This window comes from Cajanus cajan, chromosome 6 (genome assembly GCF_000230855.2).
Source record: "Cajanus cajan strain Asha chromosome 6, NIPB_CcT2T_4, whole genome shotgun sequence".
Taxonomy (NCBI): domain Eukaryota; kingdom Viridiplantae; phylum Streptophyta; class Magnoliopsida; order Fabales; family Fabaceae; genus Cajanus; species Cajanus cajan.
In genome coordinates this window covers 49,643,381-49,661,768 of record NC_138522.1, presented here as the reverse complement: position 1 = coordinate 49,661,768, position 18,388 = coordinate 49,643,381, and the positions used below count along the sequence as shown (strand labels likewise).

The window sequence follows — 18,388 nt, the reverse complement described above, 5'->3', positions numbered from 1 at the left end:
AATAAGATACAATATCTCCTTTGGTGAAAGATTTTTGAAAGATGACAAAAAAAAAAAATCATATGAAATTAGACTAAAAATGAATAGTATCTTCCTATAACATTAAAAATAAATAATGTGTATGAAAACACGGTGAACAACAATAACTAATGATAAAGTGTAAGGAGTAGTGAGAAATGAACTTGTAAGTGCCAACTAGTTAAACTAAACGCACGCAGATGTGTCCTTTCCTGTCTCCTTTGACTGTCCTCTGCTCTGCACCTGCACCTGCACACAGGGAATCGCAATTCTCTCTCATTTCTTTTACTTGTATTGTATTCTTGTTGTTTCTCAACAACACATGATTATGAAATCCTGCATGCCACCAATTACCAATTGGCCTTCGGTCAAAGTAGCTACTCAGTCAGTCATGCAGTTTCAGACTTGGAATCCAGTGCAATGACACTCCAACTTATTCTAACATTTTATCACTATCATTGCTTGGTCTTGGTTAAGATGTTGTTGGAATTGAGACAGGCAGGCGGAGAGAGAAAGAGTTTGTGTGTATTTTATTTTCCCAATAACACATTAAAAAAGTGCCATTGCTGTGCCTCTTCCTGCATTCTTCTGTCTTTTCTAAGCTCAACTTTGACCCAAGAACCCTCACACCTTTCGGCGTTCTTTTCTTTTTTTCTTTATTTTTTAATTTCATCATGTCTATGTTCACTTACGCATTAGTCATACTCCTCCTAACCCATTGGTGTTATCACAATATTATACTCCATTATTATCATTATCTTAAACTAAACAACAATCATTATTCTTACTTACTATACTAGTACGAGTACATGTACAGAACTTGAATACTATATTACTATTTACTATACCATATCTTCTTAATCTTCCTCCACAAAGAAGAACACCAACTAAACTCGTTGCTTTCTAGTTTCGCTTCACACTTCGCACTTAACGTATCCGCCAAATCTAGGGGGATATTCCACCTCCACATCTCTGCAAAAGATACCCTTTTGCTTCTTTTCAGGTAACAACTCTTTCTTCTGTTGCATTCCCAATTTCTCTCTCCCAAGATCCTTTTTTTTTTTTTTTTTTTTTTTTGATGTTGTTGTTGATAATTTTCGGAGGGTGAATTTTGGCTCAAGAGATCTCTGTGTTTGATGTTGCATATGCAGATCGAGATGCGAATATGTTCTCCTTTTTTCTCCACTTTTTGTCTAGTTTTTTAACAGTTGATTTTTTGTACCATTTTCAACTAGATTCTCTTTCTGATGTAAACTTTGATGATGGGGTGGTTGGTTGTACCCTGCATGCTCTTGCTTTTCAGTTTCATGGTACTTCCAACTGCTAAACTTTCATGCTTCGTGCGGAGGGAATTAGCATTCAAAGCATGAAATAATTACCTGAAAAACAATAGAAAAGGACCATTGTTGCCCCTATAAATCAATTGATTACTTAATGATTCATTGTTTCTGCTCCATGCCCGAAATTTTAGTAATTCTTTGTAACAGTCACGGGCATCTTAATTATATATCCTCGAAACTGCGGTATCTCTATCCTTAACTTTGTATCTGGAGATGGGGTTTAGCTATTTGATGAAAATCGAGTTTTAGGTATGTAACCAAGCAATTTCTCACCCAAAATATAATAAATAAATAAATTAAAGTTGCAGGTGATGGCCACATCGTTTCCCATATGCGAGGAGTGGAATATTCCAATGTTTGTTAATCTAGCATTTTTGCTGAATAACTTGCTCAGAATAATCATTAACTTCAGATCTGATGTGGGCCGGAAACTACTCTGGCTAAAGAGTCAATTCAGAGTTTGTTTCAACCTACTCCTGCTATTCAGCTGTGCCCTTGAGTCTTTTTTTGATTTATTCAGTTGTCTTATTCTAAGGATTGAGAACCTATTGTTTGCATATATTATTGCAAGTTGCATGAAGTATTTGCGCATGGTTGACTTGAACTTGAGATATTCCTTTCAGGTGTTTGTTTCCTCTGCTCAAGTCCATAGAGGGTGTGTTTGAGTAAACACCTTAATTAATTAAATGTTTCAATATGCTCTTGTCAAATTAACACTTGTTTATAAGCCTGACTGAGAAGCCTAGTGCACAATTAGTTGCATGAAGTATTACCATGAAGCTTATTTTAAATAGTTTTACCATAATAAGCTACTCCCATAAGTCCAGATAAGCTTTTCTAAAATGCCTCCTAATGCATGTATGCATTAAAGGTGTGCATTGAGACACTGATTTCAGGTGGAGCTTGACTAGTGCATCTTCTATTGTACTTTTTGTAACAGAATATGGGCTTAGTCTGCAGCAGAAATCGCCAATATCGTGATGCTGATGCTGAAGAAAATGCTCAGGTCTTTTGTGCTTGATGAATTGTGTAAATTGTTAAATGACAAATAAAACTGTTAAATAGGCATCAATTTGATGAATGTGGCATGCCGCATTTGCAGGATGCAGAAATTGGAAGGAGAATTGAGTTAGAAACAAAGGCTGAAAAGCATATTCAGAAACTTCTGCTACTAGGTGTGTTTTACTAGTTTTGGCTTTCCTTATTTGTATATAGCAATTTATAGAAATATTTTGAATTTAGCATGAATGCATAATGTGGTTATACTCCCCCGAGTTTTAAGGTATGATATGTGCCACAATCTCTTAAGTTTTTTCTTTTCTGTACTTATCTGTGTAAGTGTCAATGTCAACGTTGTTTAGGTTCTGGAGAGTCTGGGAAGTCTACAATCTTTAAGCAGGCAAGAAATTGTATCTTTTCAACTGCTTATGAAAGTATATGATTGATAGATTATTGATATTTATTTATTTGTTGATAATATGCAGATAAAACTCTTGTTTCAAACTGGCTTTGACGAGGCTGAGCTAAAAAGCTACATACCAGTCATTCATGCTAATGTGTATCAGACAATAAAAGTACGCAATACTTGAAAGGGTGTGTTAATTATTTTTCTCTTAAAAATACAGAGTTAAAGTGTCCACTGTTTAAAGTTTTTAAAAAATGTTTCTTGTGAGTTGAGTTTAACAGAGCTAGCTTAGAAAACTGTAATCCTTAATTTGTACATGATGTGCTTAAACAGATACTGCATGATGGGTCAAAAGAGTTGGCGCAGAATCATGTTGATTCTTCAAAGTATGTGATATCTAACGAAAACCAGGTAGTTCATTGTTATCGCCTCTTATATTTCCAAATATGGTTGCTTAAGTAGTTTATGGCCTGGTATGTTGTTACTAAGTTTTTTTTTATAAAGAACTATATAGTGATCAATTGTGTTTAGGCTTCTTTCATCTGGAGGGGTCTGTTGCTCTGTCAAAGTTATATGCCAAAGGCTACTGAATTCAAATAGAAATTATTTTTTCTGGTAGGACATTGGTGAAAAGCTCTCAGAAATTGGTGGTAGGCTAGATTATCCGCGTCTTACCAAGGAGCTTGCACAGGAAATAGAGACTCTGTGGGAGGATGCTGCAGTTCAGGTGGCCAGATTGCACCCTTGTGATTGCTTTACCTTAATCCATACACAGTTACTTTTTGTCACCAGTTATTTAGTATGTATGTCTCATATGTTCTACTTGCTGTAGGAAACATATGCCCGTGGCAATGAACTCCAAGTTCCAGATTGTGCCCATTATTTCATGGGAAATTTGGAGAGGCTGTCTGAAGCAAATTATGTTCCCACAAAGGTGTCCAAAATCTACCATTTTATTTCATTGTTTACAAAGATACAAAAGCTAACTCCGAATTTCTGTTTCATTTGCCCCTTTATATTATGAACCTAAATTTTTTGTTCCAGAGGGTGTTCAGGTGTTGTATTTTGGATTTTCTATTTGTTTCAATTGCGAGTATAAAAATTGTTTTCTACATGCATTTTTATTTTGTTAGTTTTCATCAAAACAAATGTTGAAAAAACTAATGGCTATTTACTGAGGTTGTGCTAGTGTGATTTTTTAGAAAATAAATAAATCAAGTGATCGTATGATTCATTATTTATCTCAAACAATTAGTGGTTTGTAATTCTACACTGAATGGCCTTGCTGTTCTTTACTTCTGTTTATCTATACATCAACTTATTTTCTAGAATTTACCAGCATCAGCATATTTATGTTGTGAATTGTGATATTATATGCTAAGTCAGCACATCAAATACGCAATTTGTTGTTAGAAGTTCACCGTGTTTCTGCTTCGGTTTTGATTTATGGACCCTCAAATTTGAAGGTGATGTATGCTTTAAATCTCAATATATTCTCACTATTTGACAACTACAGGAGGATGTTTTGTATGCAAGAGTTCGTACAACTGGTGTTGTTGAGATCCAGTTCAGGTGAATATGCTGAGCTGACATGATTTTTTGTACTGAAATGATATGATACAGAATGTTTTTATTTATTTTTTGTCCTTAATCAATTTAAAATGGAGAAATGTCTTTCGTTTTTTTTTTGGTTGGGGGGGGGGGGGGGGGGGGGGGAATGGGGAGTAGCATGTGTTGCATTTGTTTTTTGTTACTTGTGTTCTATTTTCATCTACTATATGTTACTAATCATTGTGCCTGCCAACCACCTCCACCTTCTCAAATATTCTAAAATCTATTTAGTTAAAACTTGAAAGTGACCTAAATTTTTTGCTGCATATGCTTAACTATTCTTTTATATGGTTTTCCAAATGTTCTTTGCCATTTTATCTGAAAGGAAGAACAAATCTTGATTTTCTTATCGTGTGTAATTGGGTATATCAAGCCACCTGTATTACTTGATGCAGAGTAGGCTCCTGTTCCATTGCATTTTTTCAATCATAATATTAATATGATAAACTCATACGTTATTAGTATGATTTTGCTATTTTGACAGCCCTGTTGGAGAAAATAAGAGAAGTGGCGAAGTCTATAGACTCTTTGATGTTGGTGGCCAGAGAAATGAGAGGAGAAAATGGATCCATCTTTTTGAAGGAGTTACAGCTGTAATATTCTGTGCTGCAATTAGCGAGTATGGTCTGCCATTTGGTTGCATATCTTAATATGGCTTATAGTAATTGTGATAAAATCTCTTTGGACTATTCCATATTAAAGAAGTCGCCATGAACTAGTAAAAATATATGAATCTCAAAAACACATATCAATTTCTTGTCTATATATCTATTTGGATTGTGCTGCACAGCAAATTCGAAGGTCAAAGTCCAGTTGCACATCCACAGTTACAATTAAACACTTCTTATGTGATGTTCACTTTGACACTTTCAATGCTTGACGATTAGCAAAAGGATATTTTTATTGAAAGAAGAGAAAGATAAGCCCATTCTAGTTCTGTAGCTGTGCATGTTTGACGTTAGTTACGAATGTTCAATAAAAAAGGTTGAGTGCATATTATTGGCAATAAACGTTTTATGTTGGTAGACAAAGACAAAGTAATTCACGTATCCTTTAAGTCATGCTGCAAGAGATTTATAATTATGAGTTTTGTAAAGCTAAAATGTTGACTTTATATTTGCCGTCCAGGTATGATCAAACACTTTATGAGGATGAAAACAAGAACAGAATGATGGAAACTAAGGAACTTTTTGAGTGGGTCCTGAAACAACCGTGTTTTGAGGTTTTCTTTTATGCCTTTTATTTTTAAATTTTTAACAGCTACATATGCATGGGAAAAATTTATATCAACTCTTTTTTTCCCGTTTCCTTTGTGTTGTGCTTAGGGCTTTATACTATATTGGCAATTAACATTTGTATTTATCTCTGAATAATAACTTGCATCTCTTTTATGGACAGAAAACATCCTTCATGTTATTTTTAAACAAGTTTGACATATTTGAAAAGAAGATCCTGAAAGTAAGAACCGTCCAGACCAATACACTTTGTGATAGATGGAGTCTATTATCATTTCAGTTTAATACCTTGCATTGTGCAGGTTCCGCTTAATGCATGTGAGTGGTTCAAAGATTACCAGCCAGTTTCAACAGGAAAACAAGAGATTGAACATGCGTACGAGTAAGCAACTTCTTTATTATCTCAGGGATATGGAAAGAAGGGTGTTGCTGACTGCAAACTAGTTGGTTGAGTTCTGACCAGTGGAAGCATTACAAATTCGAACGTTACATTTTGATACTTATCTAAGCAAGTATAGGTTTCAAGTGCTGGATGATGAAGATTTTATAACCTCAACAATTTGATGTAAACTGTGTCTGCAGGTTTGTTAAGAAAAAGTTTGAGGAATTGTACTTCCAGAGCACTGCTCCTGACCGTGTAGATCGTGTCTTCAAGGTGTATCGGACGAGTGCCCTTGATCAGAAGCTTGTGAAGAAGACTTTCAAGCTTGTTGATGAGACTTTGAGACGGAGGAATCTCTTTGAAGCTGGCTTATTATGACCATGCAACACTATAATATGTTTAAGAGGGATATGATATTTTTACATTGGAAGGGTCATCTGATTTTGGGTATATTAGAGGTCAGGTATACAGCAATATAAAATCGATTTGTTGATTTTATGTCAAGTAAATCCTGGGTGGATAGGGAAAGCTTTCTGAGCACTTGATCATAACATCCATCTTTAGAAGGAAAATTAGTTGCGCTTAAATTTTCAGAGACGACATCATGCTTTGTGATTATAACATTGATTGAAAGTCACTAATGATATATTTCATATCCTTTATATTTATGTTTATTAAACATTAATCAGGTTTAGCCCATGCGACTGTGTGTTGGCATGCGTGCTCTGCATGCAAGTTAATTTTGGGTCTCTATGCCCTGTCTTTGTTCGAGTTCATATAGTCTTTTGAACACTTGCACTAGACTTCATTGATGCTGGCAAGTGAAAGTGACTACTATACTTAACTGTCTAGAAGAGATGTTTTTGGCATGCTTGACTACCACAACTTCATTGAATCCGTGTAAAGGATTTTTTATATTATTATTCAATAATTATAAGTGAAAATTATTAAATTTTGAAACAAGTAGTTTAGGTTAATTTTCAATTAGTCAACTGTGAAAAAGTTGTATATCTATTTATTTATGATATAAAAATTGAGTTACTATTACGTCGATATTTCATCTTAAAATATATTGTCATGACAATAAAAATGTTTGTGTCATTTTATAATTTATCTTATTTTAATATAGAATTTCATAATCACAAATCTTATATTTTCATATTTACAAATCCTAAATATTTCTTTTATTTTTATATATACAAATTTTAAATATTTAGATTAAGGAGTTTCATAGTCTTTATACTTTTCCATCTGGGATGACTCACCTCTTCTATCATTCCATAATTATTATTTTCTGTTGAAATGAAAATTAATGATTGCACCTCTATTGCATATGTGTGATGATCAAACTCAATTCAACCTACTTCTCTGTTAAAGAGAAAATTGTCATTGCATAATAATATAATTATCCGTTTCTTAATATTAATTGTAATAAACTATAATAACATAATTATATTTTATAAAAATCTAATTGAAATAAAAATATAATTTTATATTTGCTTTATATAAAATAATAACATAATTTTATTAATCGAGGAAATTAAATAATAAAAATATATCTAATAATTGACATATCAATTAAATTAAATCTTTTAATTACAAATTAATTAATAATATATAACTGCTAATTTTAGAATTTTAAATTATTAGTTAATGATAACAAATTATAGCAATATTATCATATATAAATTAACATTTATTAATATTAATTACTCAATTCAAATTCTAATATAATTTTGTTTTATTGTGATAACAAACTATATTTATAGATCAATCAAACATTGATACAACAATTTTTTTTTTATAAAACTACTTTTAGCAAAGCCAATAACTTATTTATTAGCTTTTATTTATGATGCTTTGATATGGGTTCGATTTGATCAAAACTCTATTAAAAGATTGATTATAAAATTATCTTAATTAATATGTAGAAAATTATTAGCATACAAAAATTCTCATTAGTGACAAAGTAATTTACACATTTTTAAAAAAGGTTTAGTGACGAAAGATGAAGTTTTGTTATTAAATTTATCATAATTGAACTCATTTATTGTATAATAACAATATCATGCTAGCATAAAAATCTAATCATTATTATATTTCTTATGTTTTAATTCAAATATTATTAACCCACTTCATACACTTATATATGAAATAGATGTAATTATATATATCATATTCATTTTACATATAGACTTTATACTCTCCTTGTTTCAATACATACTTTATAATAATTTAATTTTATAATTTAATATAATATATTTTTTTTGAAATACTTGTAATATTTTAAAGTTATATCTTATACATTTATATATGAATGTGCACATCTCACGAATCAATATCTAGTTGAATATTGAATTGAAACGAAATCAAATATGAATTTAATGCTGTTGAAAACTTATATTGGTTGAAGTTGATCCTTGGACCATTCTTATTAACAACGGAAAACTCGTTTTGTTTGTTGATAACAAGTGAATTAAAGCAAGAGAGGGAGAATAAGCGGTGCATCTTCACTGGCCAATTTTATCTTTGATTTCCTCTCCGCATTGTTAATGAGGTGATAACAAGCCATATTTCCACCGCATGCCAAGAATAGTAACGGATAAATTGGGTTGAAAATGGACGTTAGAAAATCCCTACTAAAATAACAAAGGCTTTGAGGCCTCTTTCTCTTGCAACCATCCCCTAGTTTCATCCTCTAAAAACCAACTCCCTCAGTTTGCAAGGAAAAAACCAAAAAAAAAACCCCAAATCTAAGCACTTGTTGCAACTTCTTGGTTCCTTTTGGAGACAAATCAAAACAACTTTCCAACCATCAACCTAACCAGTTATTTGCATTTCTCTATAAATTCTCTAATCCCGAGCCATCTTTACAAACACCTCACTCTCTCTTTCCTCCACTTGAAGTGTGTAAATTAGAATCATTGGCTTCATCATGGGTACTAAACTAGTATATTGGGCCATCATTGTATTATGGCTTACTTCATTTGAAGAAAATATGTTGCTTGTTAAGGGTGGTGGTTTTAATTACAAGGAGGCTCTCACCAAGTCCCTTATCTTCCTAGAGGCACAACGTTCAGGGAAACTCCCTAAAAATAATAGGGTGCCTTGGAGAGGAGACTCAGCACTCGATGATGGAAAGCACGTTAATGTATCTTTCTATCTCTCTTTTTATTTAGACAAATTAACAAACAGAGAAAATGAAAATTTTGGGTTAACATATATATGTACGTGTGCATGTAGGTGGACCTTGTTGGGGGATACTATGATGCAGGGGACAATGTGAAATATGGTCTCCCCATGGCTTTCACCGTTACTACTCTATCATGGGCTGCAATTTTTTACAAGTCAGAATTCCAAGCTGCAAACGAGTTGAATAATATTGAGGATGCCATTCGTTGGGGCACCGATTATTTTCTTAAAGCTAGTTCTCGACACAAGAGATTATATGTGGAGGTAGTGCCATTCTTCTAATTACTTTTATCTTAAAAAAAAAAAAGAAGCATGATAACATTAATAGTAATGTTATGTATAGGTAGGGGACCCGGAAGATGATCATCATTGTTGGGCTCCACCGGAACATATGAAGACAAAGAGAACGGTTAAGAGGATTGATAGTAATACTCCCGGGACTGAGATTGCAGCTGAAACTGCTGCCGCAATGGCTGCTTCTTCCATTGTTTTCAGGGCCAAAGATCGTAAATATGCTCGTCTCCTTCTCAACAAAGCTAAATTGGTATGTTCACATCAAATATAACATTTATTTTTATGTCTAATTAATTAATTAACTTTAGGGTGCACGATGACTCATTTTTTCTTTGTTCCACATTTCTTGCATGCAGCTTTTCCATATGGCTAAAGAACATAAAGGAACCTACGATGGAGAGTGCCCCTTCTACTGCTCTTATTCCGGCTATCATGTAATTGATTACCCGTATAAACTTTATAGAGAAATTAATTTATGACATGGTCTAGGACTATATATATGTGTTCAGTATGTGACACATTGTTCAATTTATGAGACATGGAGATTATATAATCTGGCATGGACCTCATGAATTATATATGAAGCTTTAATTTCATAATTGGTGGGATGCAGGATGAACTGATGTGGGCATCCACGTGGCTATACATGGCTACCAGGAAGCCTATGTACTTGAAGTACATAAAAGAAGACACCATAAGTGCTAGTGTAGCAGAATTTAGTTGGGACCTTAAATATGCTGGAGCTCAAATCCTTCTCACCCAAGTAATTAATTTTCTGTCATCATTACTATTTCTTTTTCATGTTAATTAACCAAGTCCTAATTAACAAATGATATTGTTGGGCAGTTATATTTCGAAGGTGAAAAGAATATGGAAACATTCAAAAGCCACGGCGATAGTTTCGTATGCTCTGTCCTTCCCGAAAGTCCCTACCACCAGATTAACTTGTCTCCTGGTCAGTATACTTATTACTTAGTACTCTCCCTTGTTGTATATGCCACTTTCACTTTAGACTTGAAAGAGTTGGTTAGAAATAGAAATAACGTTGCACTAATATTGTAGGTGGGTTTATTCATTTGAGAGATGGGGCGAACACGCAATATGCCACGAGCACGTCTTTCTTGTTAACTGTGTATAGTGATTTGCTTGCGAAACATAAGGAGAAAGTGAGTTGTGGAGACAAAAAGTTTGGGTCGTCGCATCTCCTTAATTTCGCTAAGAAACAGGTTAGTGTATATATTATATAGAGTATATAGACAAATGGAATATTGATTAAATTAAAATAGAAAATACTTATGTATGCATGCATGCATGCAGATGGATTACATACTAGGGAAAAACCCTGAAAAGAGATCGTACATGGTGGGATTTGGGAAGAACCCACCAACGCAGGCTCACCACAGAGGTGCTTCGGTGCCAACGTTGAAAAAGGGAGAAGAGGTGAATTGTGCGTTGAGCTTCGCGCAATGGTTACATAAAGATCAACCAAACCCTCATGAGCTAACTGGAGCCATTGTGGGTGGGCCTGATCGCTCCGACAAGTTCAACGACAAACGTTGGGACTCACCCAAGACTGAACCATGCACCTACGTCAATTCCCTCGCTGCTGGAGTTCTAGCCAAACTCGCATCCTTGCCTTGATCTTATGTTTCAAAATTACTTTCTATATTGTAATTAGATGCTTTCTGCATTCACCACATCAAAATAATTAGGTTGTACATTGCAATCAGTAAATAGAAACATACATGGATTTCACAGCGTTTTATTTTTTAGCTTTAATAATGTTTACTATTAAGAATACCGTTGGATAAATTCCTTAATCAATTATATATAAAAAGAAAATTATTTTTTTTATAAATTAAAATTAACTTATATATATATATGTTATATTTTTTAACTTTTTTATATTAATTTGTCTGGTAACTTTTTTTAATCTATATATAAACTGGTTTTACTTCATGAAAATTAATTTTATTTTTTTAATGAGTGTTTATAAATAAATTTATAGAAATTGCTTTTAATCAGGTGGGAGAATTGATCGAATTAATCCCTTTGCACTAATTTCATTATAGTACGACACCCTATAAAGAAATATGATCAAATCTTTGTTGTTCAAAGTAAGGGAAAAGACTCAATGCAATATACAGTATGATACAAAAACAAAATGGAAGTTTTTAAAAGGTTTAATATATCATTTGTTATTTAATTTTTTTAAATTATGTCTCTAAACTAAATAAAATGTATTTAAGTTTATTATTATTATTATTGTTGTTGTTATTATTGTTATTATTATATTTTAACTTTGCAATTTTGTCTGTGAAATTAAGTGTTTGTCTGTGATTCGTAAAATTTAATAGGATATTCTTTATATTTTTTGTAATTAGTACAACTACATAAAATTATTATCCATGTCAACACCCAACTTTAGGTTTTAATTCTTACCTATAAAAATTCTTATAAACTTCCTAATCATCATAATTATGAGATAGTAGAAAATTTTAATGAGTAGAGAAAAGAACTTGATACATATAAATGACAACATGAAATAATAATCTAATATAATTGTTGATGAATGAAGATATAAAAATTATTTTGCCAAATTTTATAGAATGTCTCAAGAATTAAATTACAAAATCATAAAAAGGAGTCAATTGCAATTTTATTTTAGATTAGACACCTAATTGAATTTCAAAAAGTTCTGACCAAATTAATGTATTTAACTTAAAAACAGAACGGGAGTTTAAGTTAGTTCAAGTACAAGATATGCCTGTTTAATTTACTTCGATATATAACCCCTTTTTATCTTTGATTTCAGACATAAAATGTTTGAAATTTTGAGGAAGAACACTTTTCCATTTCTTTCTTATTCTCCATCTTCTTATTACCTGCTAATTAATTAAAAATAAAATAATATAGATAAATGACCAGTTGTGACCTATTAATTAATTACTTATTTATTTAATTAGTAATAAGTATCAGCCAACTTAATAACATCGACTTGAGTTTGTAAATTTAAACGAGGTTCAAACTTTATTACTGTTATCGATGTCAAGAAAAAAAATCTGGATTTAAAAAATGATTGATGCAAAGGTTGATTTTAAGCAGAATATATCATTATATTATTTGTTATATTTTATATTTTATTTAAAATGTTTTCTTTTTAATATATTTTTTTTACTTGAAATTAACTTTAAAAATTGATATTAACCATTTTTTTTAAATATATATCATTATCCCGGAGACTGATGCACCTTTATCATGGAAATTGATATTAACCAACTTTTTAATTCGAGTTAAATACGGTGACAAACAAGTAACATTTTCTTTAAATTGGTGATTTTAAAATTTGAATATTTAATATCATAAATAAATTTTTCTTAACTTTATAGTATATTTTTACCAAGGCAAAATACTATTAGGTATTAGTTGATAAATATTGTTCATTTTTTTAATTTTTTAATTTTTATGTTTTTACTAGAATCTGTATGAGAGTTTGATCATACTTGAGTGTTAATTTTTTCTCATTAATTTCGATAGTAGAGATACTTGCAAAAAGAAACTTAAACGTTCAAGTAAGCAGTGATCTTAAAAAGATATATAATGAATTAGGTTTAAAAATTGTATTTGTACACCCTTAAATAAGTGTAAAATCATTATCTTTAAGATAAAAATATTTTAACTAAGTTACAACATACCCATTGTTTGTCTTAAACAGTCATCATGTAAAGGTAATAATAGAGCTAGGCTGAAGTGTGGCTCGCACAACTTGACCTAACCACATTTTGACCCACACGGATAATACACTTTTAATTTTTTTAAAAAGAAAATGAAAGAAAATATTATTATCATAATAAAGTATAAAATCACATTGAAAAATATTCAACACATATCATAAAAAAAAAAAAAAATTGCACAGGTAACATAATTCTAAACAAACTATAACTACTACTCCACATTTATCTCTTATGCTAATTTTTCCATGTTTTAAATTCTCCAATTAAATATTTGTTTAAAATTTTAAATACTCTTTAATATTAGTAGTTGTCAAATTATTACACTTGTATCATTTAATAATATTTTCCAAATATATATTTCACAAATTTAATTGTTTAATTATTTGATATTATTTTCGTGCTCATATATATTAAATTTAATATATTTTAAACATTTGTTAGTATGTTGTTTGACATTTATCAATTAGTTTTTAAATAATATATTTTACATTAAAAATATAATAGTGGGGTAAAGTATCAATTTATTTTTCATTTATATTAATTTTATAAAATTAATATATTTTATAATAATTTTAATTGGATTAGTTAAATTTGTATTTTTTAAAATTATTAAATAGTATATGTGTAAAAAAAATTGACATCCATCGTCAATTGATCCCTCTTTTTTTTCCTTATTTTTTTTTTAAATTGAAAAGAAGTAAAATATGATGTTTATTAATTTTTTTCTTTTTATTTATATTAAAACTAAAAAAGGAATAATTATTTTCTTTTATTTTCTTCTATTTTCATTTCAAATGGTACATCATTATAGTGATTTGAGTTAGGAGTTAGCTAACCTACGAACACAAGGGGTACTTGACAGTTGATAATGACTCTCAATCACATAATTCCAAAAATGTGTAACACGATAAGTTAAAGTACATGCGGTATCAATATTAAAATTTGAGTTAAATTATATTTTTAGGCTCTTTATTTATATTTAAATTTTAATTTAATTTTTTTAATTTTAAAAAAATTAATTTGTTCTTTTTATTTTTAAATTTTGTTTAATGTTATTATTTTATCTAAAATGGCACAAATGATATTAGTGAAATTAAATAAAATGATAATATTACTTTTTTTTTTTTTTGAAAATTAGAGAATCAATTTTAACATTTTAAAAATAATATGACCAAATTGAATAAAAATTTATCTAATATTTTTTAAAATAATTTTAATTTTTTATTTACCTTAAATTATGAATGATAACAAATTGAGTATTTAGATTTAAAAAAATATCATAAAATAAAGAAATTGTCTAATAAAATAAATTACTAAATAAATAAAGAAAATTCAAATTTATCTAGATAAAAATATGTTAAACAAATCTTTGTTCAATTTAGTCATTTGTTTATGAAATGTTCACTTTTGTCTCACTATTTTTAAATAATTTAATTTAGTCCTCTAATTTTAAAATGATGTTTAATATTGTCCTTATTTTATTGACATTGTCGGTATCGATCTAGATAGAGGAGTAATATTGAATATTTTTAAAAAAATTAAAAGATCAAATTGAACCATTTGAAAATAATAAGATTAAATTGAATCTTAAAAATAAATAAAAGGAAAAAATATAATTTAACCTAAAATTTATAATCCTTTTGTTAAAGAAAATATTAAGTAAATTGAATAATTCAAAGTAAGAGAAGCTTTCTTTTTTTATTCTTTGTTATTACATGTTGAATGTGTTGTTGATTTGTCAATGACAAATTATATTGATATTTGGAATTGATCGGAGATTTTTGAGATTTTAGGGAAAAATCTTAATTTTGTTGATTTCATATCCAAATTCTTATTATAAATTGTGTTTGTTGTTAGAAATAAAATATTAATGATGATCAGATGAGTTTTGATAATTTAGATTTGAGATCAGAACTTGTCGATAAAATATAGATGAATTAGAAAAGTTTGAAAATCCCAAAATGGTGAGCAAGAAAGGTGTAAAATCTCCGACGTTATCCTGTGACAAGGTAGCTGGAACAGAAGAGTGTGGTGTGATTTGAAACATAATAAAATGAAATAGGGAGCGAAAGAACAGTTAGTTGTTTATTCCCATCCATGTCATGCACTTCTTCTACGTTCTACCTCACTCTTTCCAAGAGTACTATTTTAACCAATTTTCATCATTTTAAATTACGAAAAAGACTCATCAAATAATGATATCCACATTATTTTGTGAATTTTAATTAATATTTAAAATAATGAATTGGAATTTATAATTATTTTTTATATAGAGACACATTTTTAAGTTGGCATACGGAAACTAATCAAAGTATAGTAGTACTGTAATAAATAATTTGAATTTTATTGTAAAAAAATGTGCTCGAAGAGATAGTTATTCAGATATATATATATGTGTGTGTTACATTAAATATTAATAACATAATTATTTATAATCTATAATATATATATATATAAATATTATCGACATAGAACTACATAAGGTCTAAAACTGACTTCGTTGAAAAGAGAGAGACAAGTTATTAAGTATGTACACTTTTTAGATAAATTTATTTTTAATTTTTAAATAATAAAAAATAATATTAGTTTAAAGATCAAACATATCATCAATTAATTTAATAAATATTAAATATTTTTAAATATTTTTATTAAATAAGATATAAAAATATGAAATATTTCAATTCCATTAATTACAATAATAATCATAAATGAATTCTGATAATCTCTATGTTAAAAAGAAACTGCATGTATGTAGATAAAAATCTTAAATCAAAACTAATAAAATTTAATATTAAATATTAATTTATTGTATAATAAAATAAAATGAGTGAGATTATGCAGTTTTACTAAAAAAAAATTATAAAGGATTAAAGTCTGTGATTATTCGTACAAATAATATAATTATAAAAAATTATATTTATGGTTTTGTCTAAACTCAAAGTGTTAAGACTAACCTGTACTACCCCGACCCTATTACAAAATGACATTTTGCAAGATTACAGAAACAGCCATTTATTTCATCATTAAAAGAGTTACTCGTTGTGTCAACAGTATTAACAAAGTGGATTAATACTGTCATTAATTTGTGTAAATGAAAAAAGAAATAAATGATAGATCTAGTAGTCGACTTGCCCTGCTCTATTTAATCACAATCCAATTTAGGCAAGTTGTATTAATACATGAAGCTAAATTCTAAAACAAAACGGTTCAACTAATTTTTGACCTGTAGGTTTGTCAAAATTTCCAAATTGGTGTTATTTAAAAATAAAAAATAAAATATTGTATTGATTTTTTTAAAAATGTGTCGTAAATACATAAGTTAAAACAAAAAATGTTTATTATATAAAAAATTACAAGTTATTAATGTTTATTTTTTAAACTAATTTAAAACATTTAACAGGATATATTTGATTTATGATGCTGTGTTTACTGGCGCACAATAAAAATGACATGTTTTTAATAATTTTTGTTTTAAATGTAGTATAATAGTTTTAAGAAGAAAAATGGGGGAACCGAAAACGTGTTTTTTTTTTTGGATGTAGACAAGAGTAGGTGTTTGGCATGAATGAATTAAATGAAAAGCAAAGTAGAGAGATTTAGATATTATAAATAGGGAAACATATAAAGAAAGGGCATACCATGATAGCATGAGTTGCAGAGTTGTCTTTGATGGAAGGCCAAGCATCCACCTTGTTTAAGGCTGATGAGCAGTGCTCATCTTCTGCTACTTCATCCATCGGGAAGGACAGCCCAGACAATGAGAGTGACAATGATGTTAACAGCTCCTATACATGTCATCCACCTTTCCACAACATCAACTCCCTTCACCTGCTTCTGCCCATCAGGTTCTTCCCCTTCTCAAATCACACTCCCTTACCTTTACCAACTTCCTATTCTTTTCTTTTTCCAACTCATTTCTATCACTTTAAAATAAACATGTTTCAATTTTAAACCAAAAACACCCATTCTAATTTCATTCACTCTACTAAGTTTGGCTGTCTGTCCAAGCTTTTAAAGTTAAGTATATTGAGAAATATATTAGTAAAAAAGACATCATGCCTTATGATTTTTAGTTTAGTTAAAATATGATGTTATGTTTACTTGTGTAGTTTATTTATCACATCACTCATTTAATGAAGTTTTCCTATATATATATATATACACGTGTTTTTTTTTCAAGGTGGAAATAATTACGTTGTGTAGCTTCTATTTTTGATGAACTAAAACTAGGTTTCCTTGTCTAAAATTTGGCGATTATATGGTGAATTTAAGTTATAAATTCTATGCTACCTAATGCTAAAAATAGTAATAAAATGTGTGGCCGACAGAAGGGGCATCTCAAAGTATTATGATGGCAAGTCCAAGTCCTTTACAAGTGTGGCGGATGCTGGATCTGTCAAAGACATTGCAAAACCAGAAAATGCTTACACGAGGAGGCGTAGAAATTTGATGGCCTTCAATCACATTCGAAACATGCCTTTAAGGAGTAATAGTGGAGGCATTTCTAAAAGAACAATAAGCTCGAGCACTTGCCCAAGTGCTGCGGCTCTTGCTTTCGCCATCAACTATGACAGCAGCAGTAGCTTTGCAAGCGAGGACTCATCTTCAAGATCAAATTCGAGGTCGACCCCACCTCCATCCAGTTTCTCAGCCAGGCGATTCTCCTCCTTGGCTGATCTTCAAAATTGTGCCACTGCTGCAACAATAAAAAATGCCTCTGGGAGTGGCAAATGAAGCAGCTCAAACCTCTTTCCTTTTGATTTAAGTCCTTCAAAATTTATAGGATTATTGTGGTGAGTCATCTGCTGGACTCCCTTTAGAAAGTCATACGGCTTACTTACTCAATGAAACATTCATAGAAACAATAAAAAATTGTGAGCATTTTTTTTTTTTTGAAATGAAGTCGCTGCAAAAACCATTGGCGGTCCATCCTCCTCCGTTAAGGCAAAATAATACCAAAAAAATTGTGACAAGTCTAAAATCAAAGAGACATCCAAAGTCTTCCAAAGATGCCCCATAAACTTTTTTTTTTTTTTTTCATTTTGGCGCGCAACAATCATATTGAAATTAGAACTCACGACTTCATATATATACTACTCAACCCCCACCAACAAGCTCATTCCCCATTATGAAGTGATGTATTCCAATTTTTCAGAGAAAGCATCACCACGATATTT

The 18,388-nt window shown here is 30.1% G+C and overlaps 3 protein-coding genes across 3 annotated transcripts; all 3 read left to right on the top strand.

Moving 5' to 3' along the window:
* The first annotated feature begins 356 nt into the window (after window positions 1-356).
* On the top strand, window positions 357-6,653 carry LOC109816124 (guanine nucleotide-binding protein alpha-1 subunit). The gene is made up of 14 exons (XM_020381003.3): window positions 357-1,021; window positions 2,299-2,364; window positions 2,461-2,533; window positions 2,720-2,757; window positions 2,843-2,932; window positions 3,097-3,174; window positions 3,383-3,490; window positions 3,596-3,697; window positions 4,280-4,335; window positions 4,859-4,993; window positions 5,503-5,596; window positions 5,773-5,832; window positions 5,912-5,991; window positions 6,192-6,653. The coding sequence occupies exons 2-14, from the start codon at window positions 2,302-2,304 to the stop codon at window positions 6,367-6,369; spliced, it is 1,155 nt and encodes a 384-aa protein (XP_020236592.1). The 5' UTR covers window positions 357-1,021; window positions 2,299-2,301; the 3' UTR covers window positions 6,370-6,653.
* A 2,046-nt stretch (window positions 6,654-8,699) lies between these two features.
* Window positions 8,700-11,242, top strand: GH9A4 (glycosyl hydrolase 9A4). The gene is made up of 8 exons (XM_020380969.3): window positions 8,700-9,142; window positions 9,235-9,447; window positions 9,527-9,727; window positions 9,834-9,911; window positions 10,091-10,240; window positions 10,324-10,432; window positions 10,540-10,703; window positions 10,795-11,242. Exons 1-8 carry the CDS (start codon window positions 8,927-8,929, stop codon window positions 11,116-11,118), a joined length of 1,455 nt encoding a protein of 484 aa, XP_020236558.2. The 5' UTR covers window positions 8,700-8,926; the 3' UTR covers window positions 11,119-11,242.
* A 5,579-nt stretch (window positions 11,243-16,821) lies between these two features.
* Window positions 16,822-18,129, top strand: LOC109816125 (protein OXIDATIVE STRESS 3 LIKE 2). The gene is made up of 2 exons (XM_020381004.3): window positions 16,822-17,056; window positions 17,540-18,129. The coding sequence occupies exons 1-2, from the start codon at window positions 16,881-16,883 to the stop codon at window positions 17,943-17,945; spliced, it is 582 nt and encodes a 193-aa protein (XP_020236593.1). The 5' UTR covers window positions 16,822-16,880; the 3' UTR covers window positions 17,946-18,129.
* Window positions 18,130-18,388: the final 259 nt, after the last annotated feature.

Coding starts and splice junctions, on each gene's coding strand:
- LOC109816124 (XM_020381003.3), top strand. CDS start 2,302: ATGGGCTTAGTCTGCAGCAGAAATCGCCAATATCGTGATGCTGATGCT. Junction 3,491..3,595: donor GGGAGGATGCTGCAGTTCAG/GTGGCCAGATTG, acceptor TACTTGCTGTAG/GAAACATATGCCCGTGGCAA. Junction 4,336..4,858: donor GTTGTTGAGATCCAGTTCAG/GTGAATATGCTG, acceptor CTATTTTGACAG/CCCTGTTGGAGAAAATAAGA.
- GH9A4 (XM_020380969.3), top strand. CDS start 8,927: ATGGGTACTAAACTAGTATATTGGGCCATCATTGTATTATGGCTTACT. Junction 9,448..9,526: donor ACAAGAGATTATATGTGGAG/GTAGTGCCATTC, acceptor TGTTATGTATAG/GTAGGGGACCCGGAAGATGA. Junction 10,433..10,539: donor CCAGATTAACTTGTCTCCTG/GTCAGTATACTT, acceptor CTAATATTGTAG/GTGGGTTTATTCATTTGAGA.
- LOC109816125 (XM_020381004.3), top strand. CDS start 16,881: ATGGAAGGCCAAGCATCCACCTTGTTTAAGGCTGATGAGCAGTGCTCA. Junction 17,057..17,539: donor CACCTGCTTCTGCCCATCAG/GTTCTTCCCCTT, acceptor TGTGGCCGACAG/AAGGGGCATCTCAAAGTATT.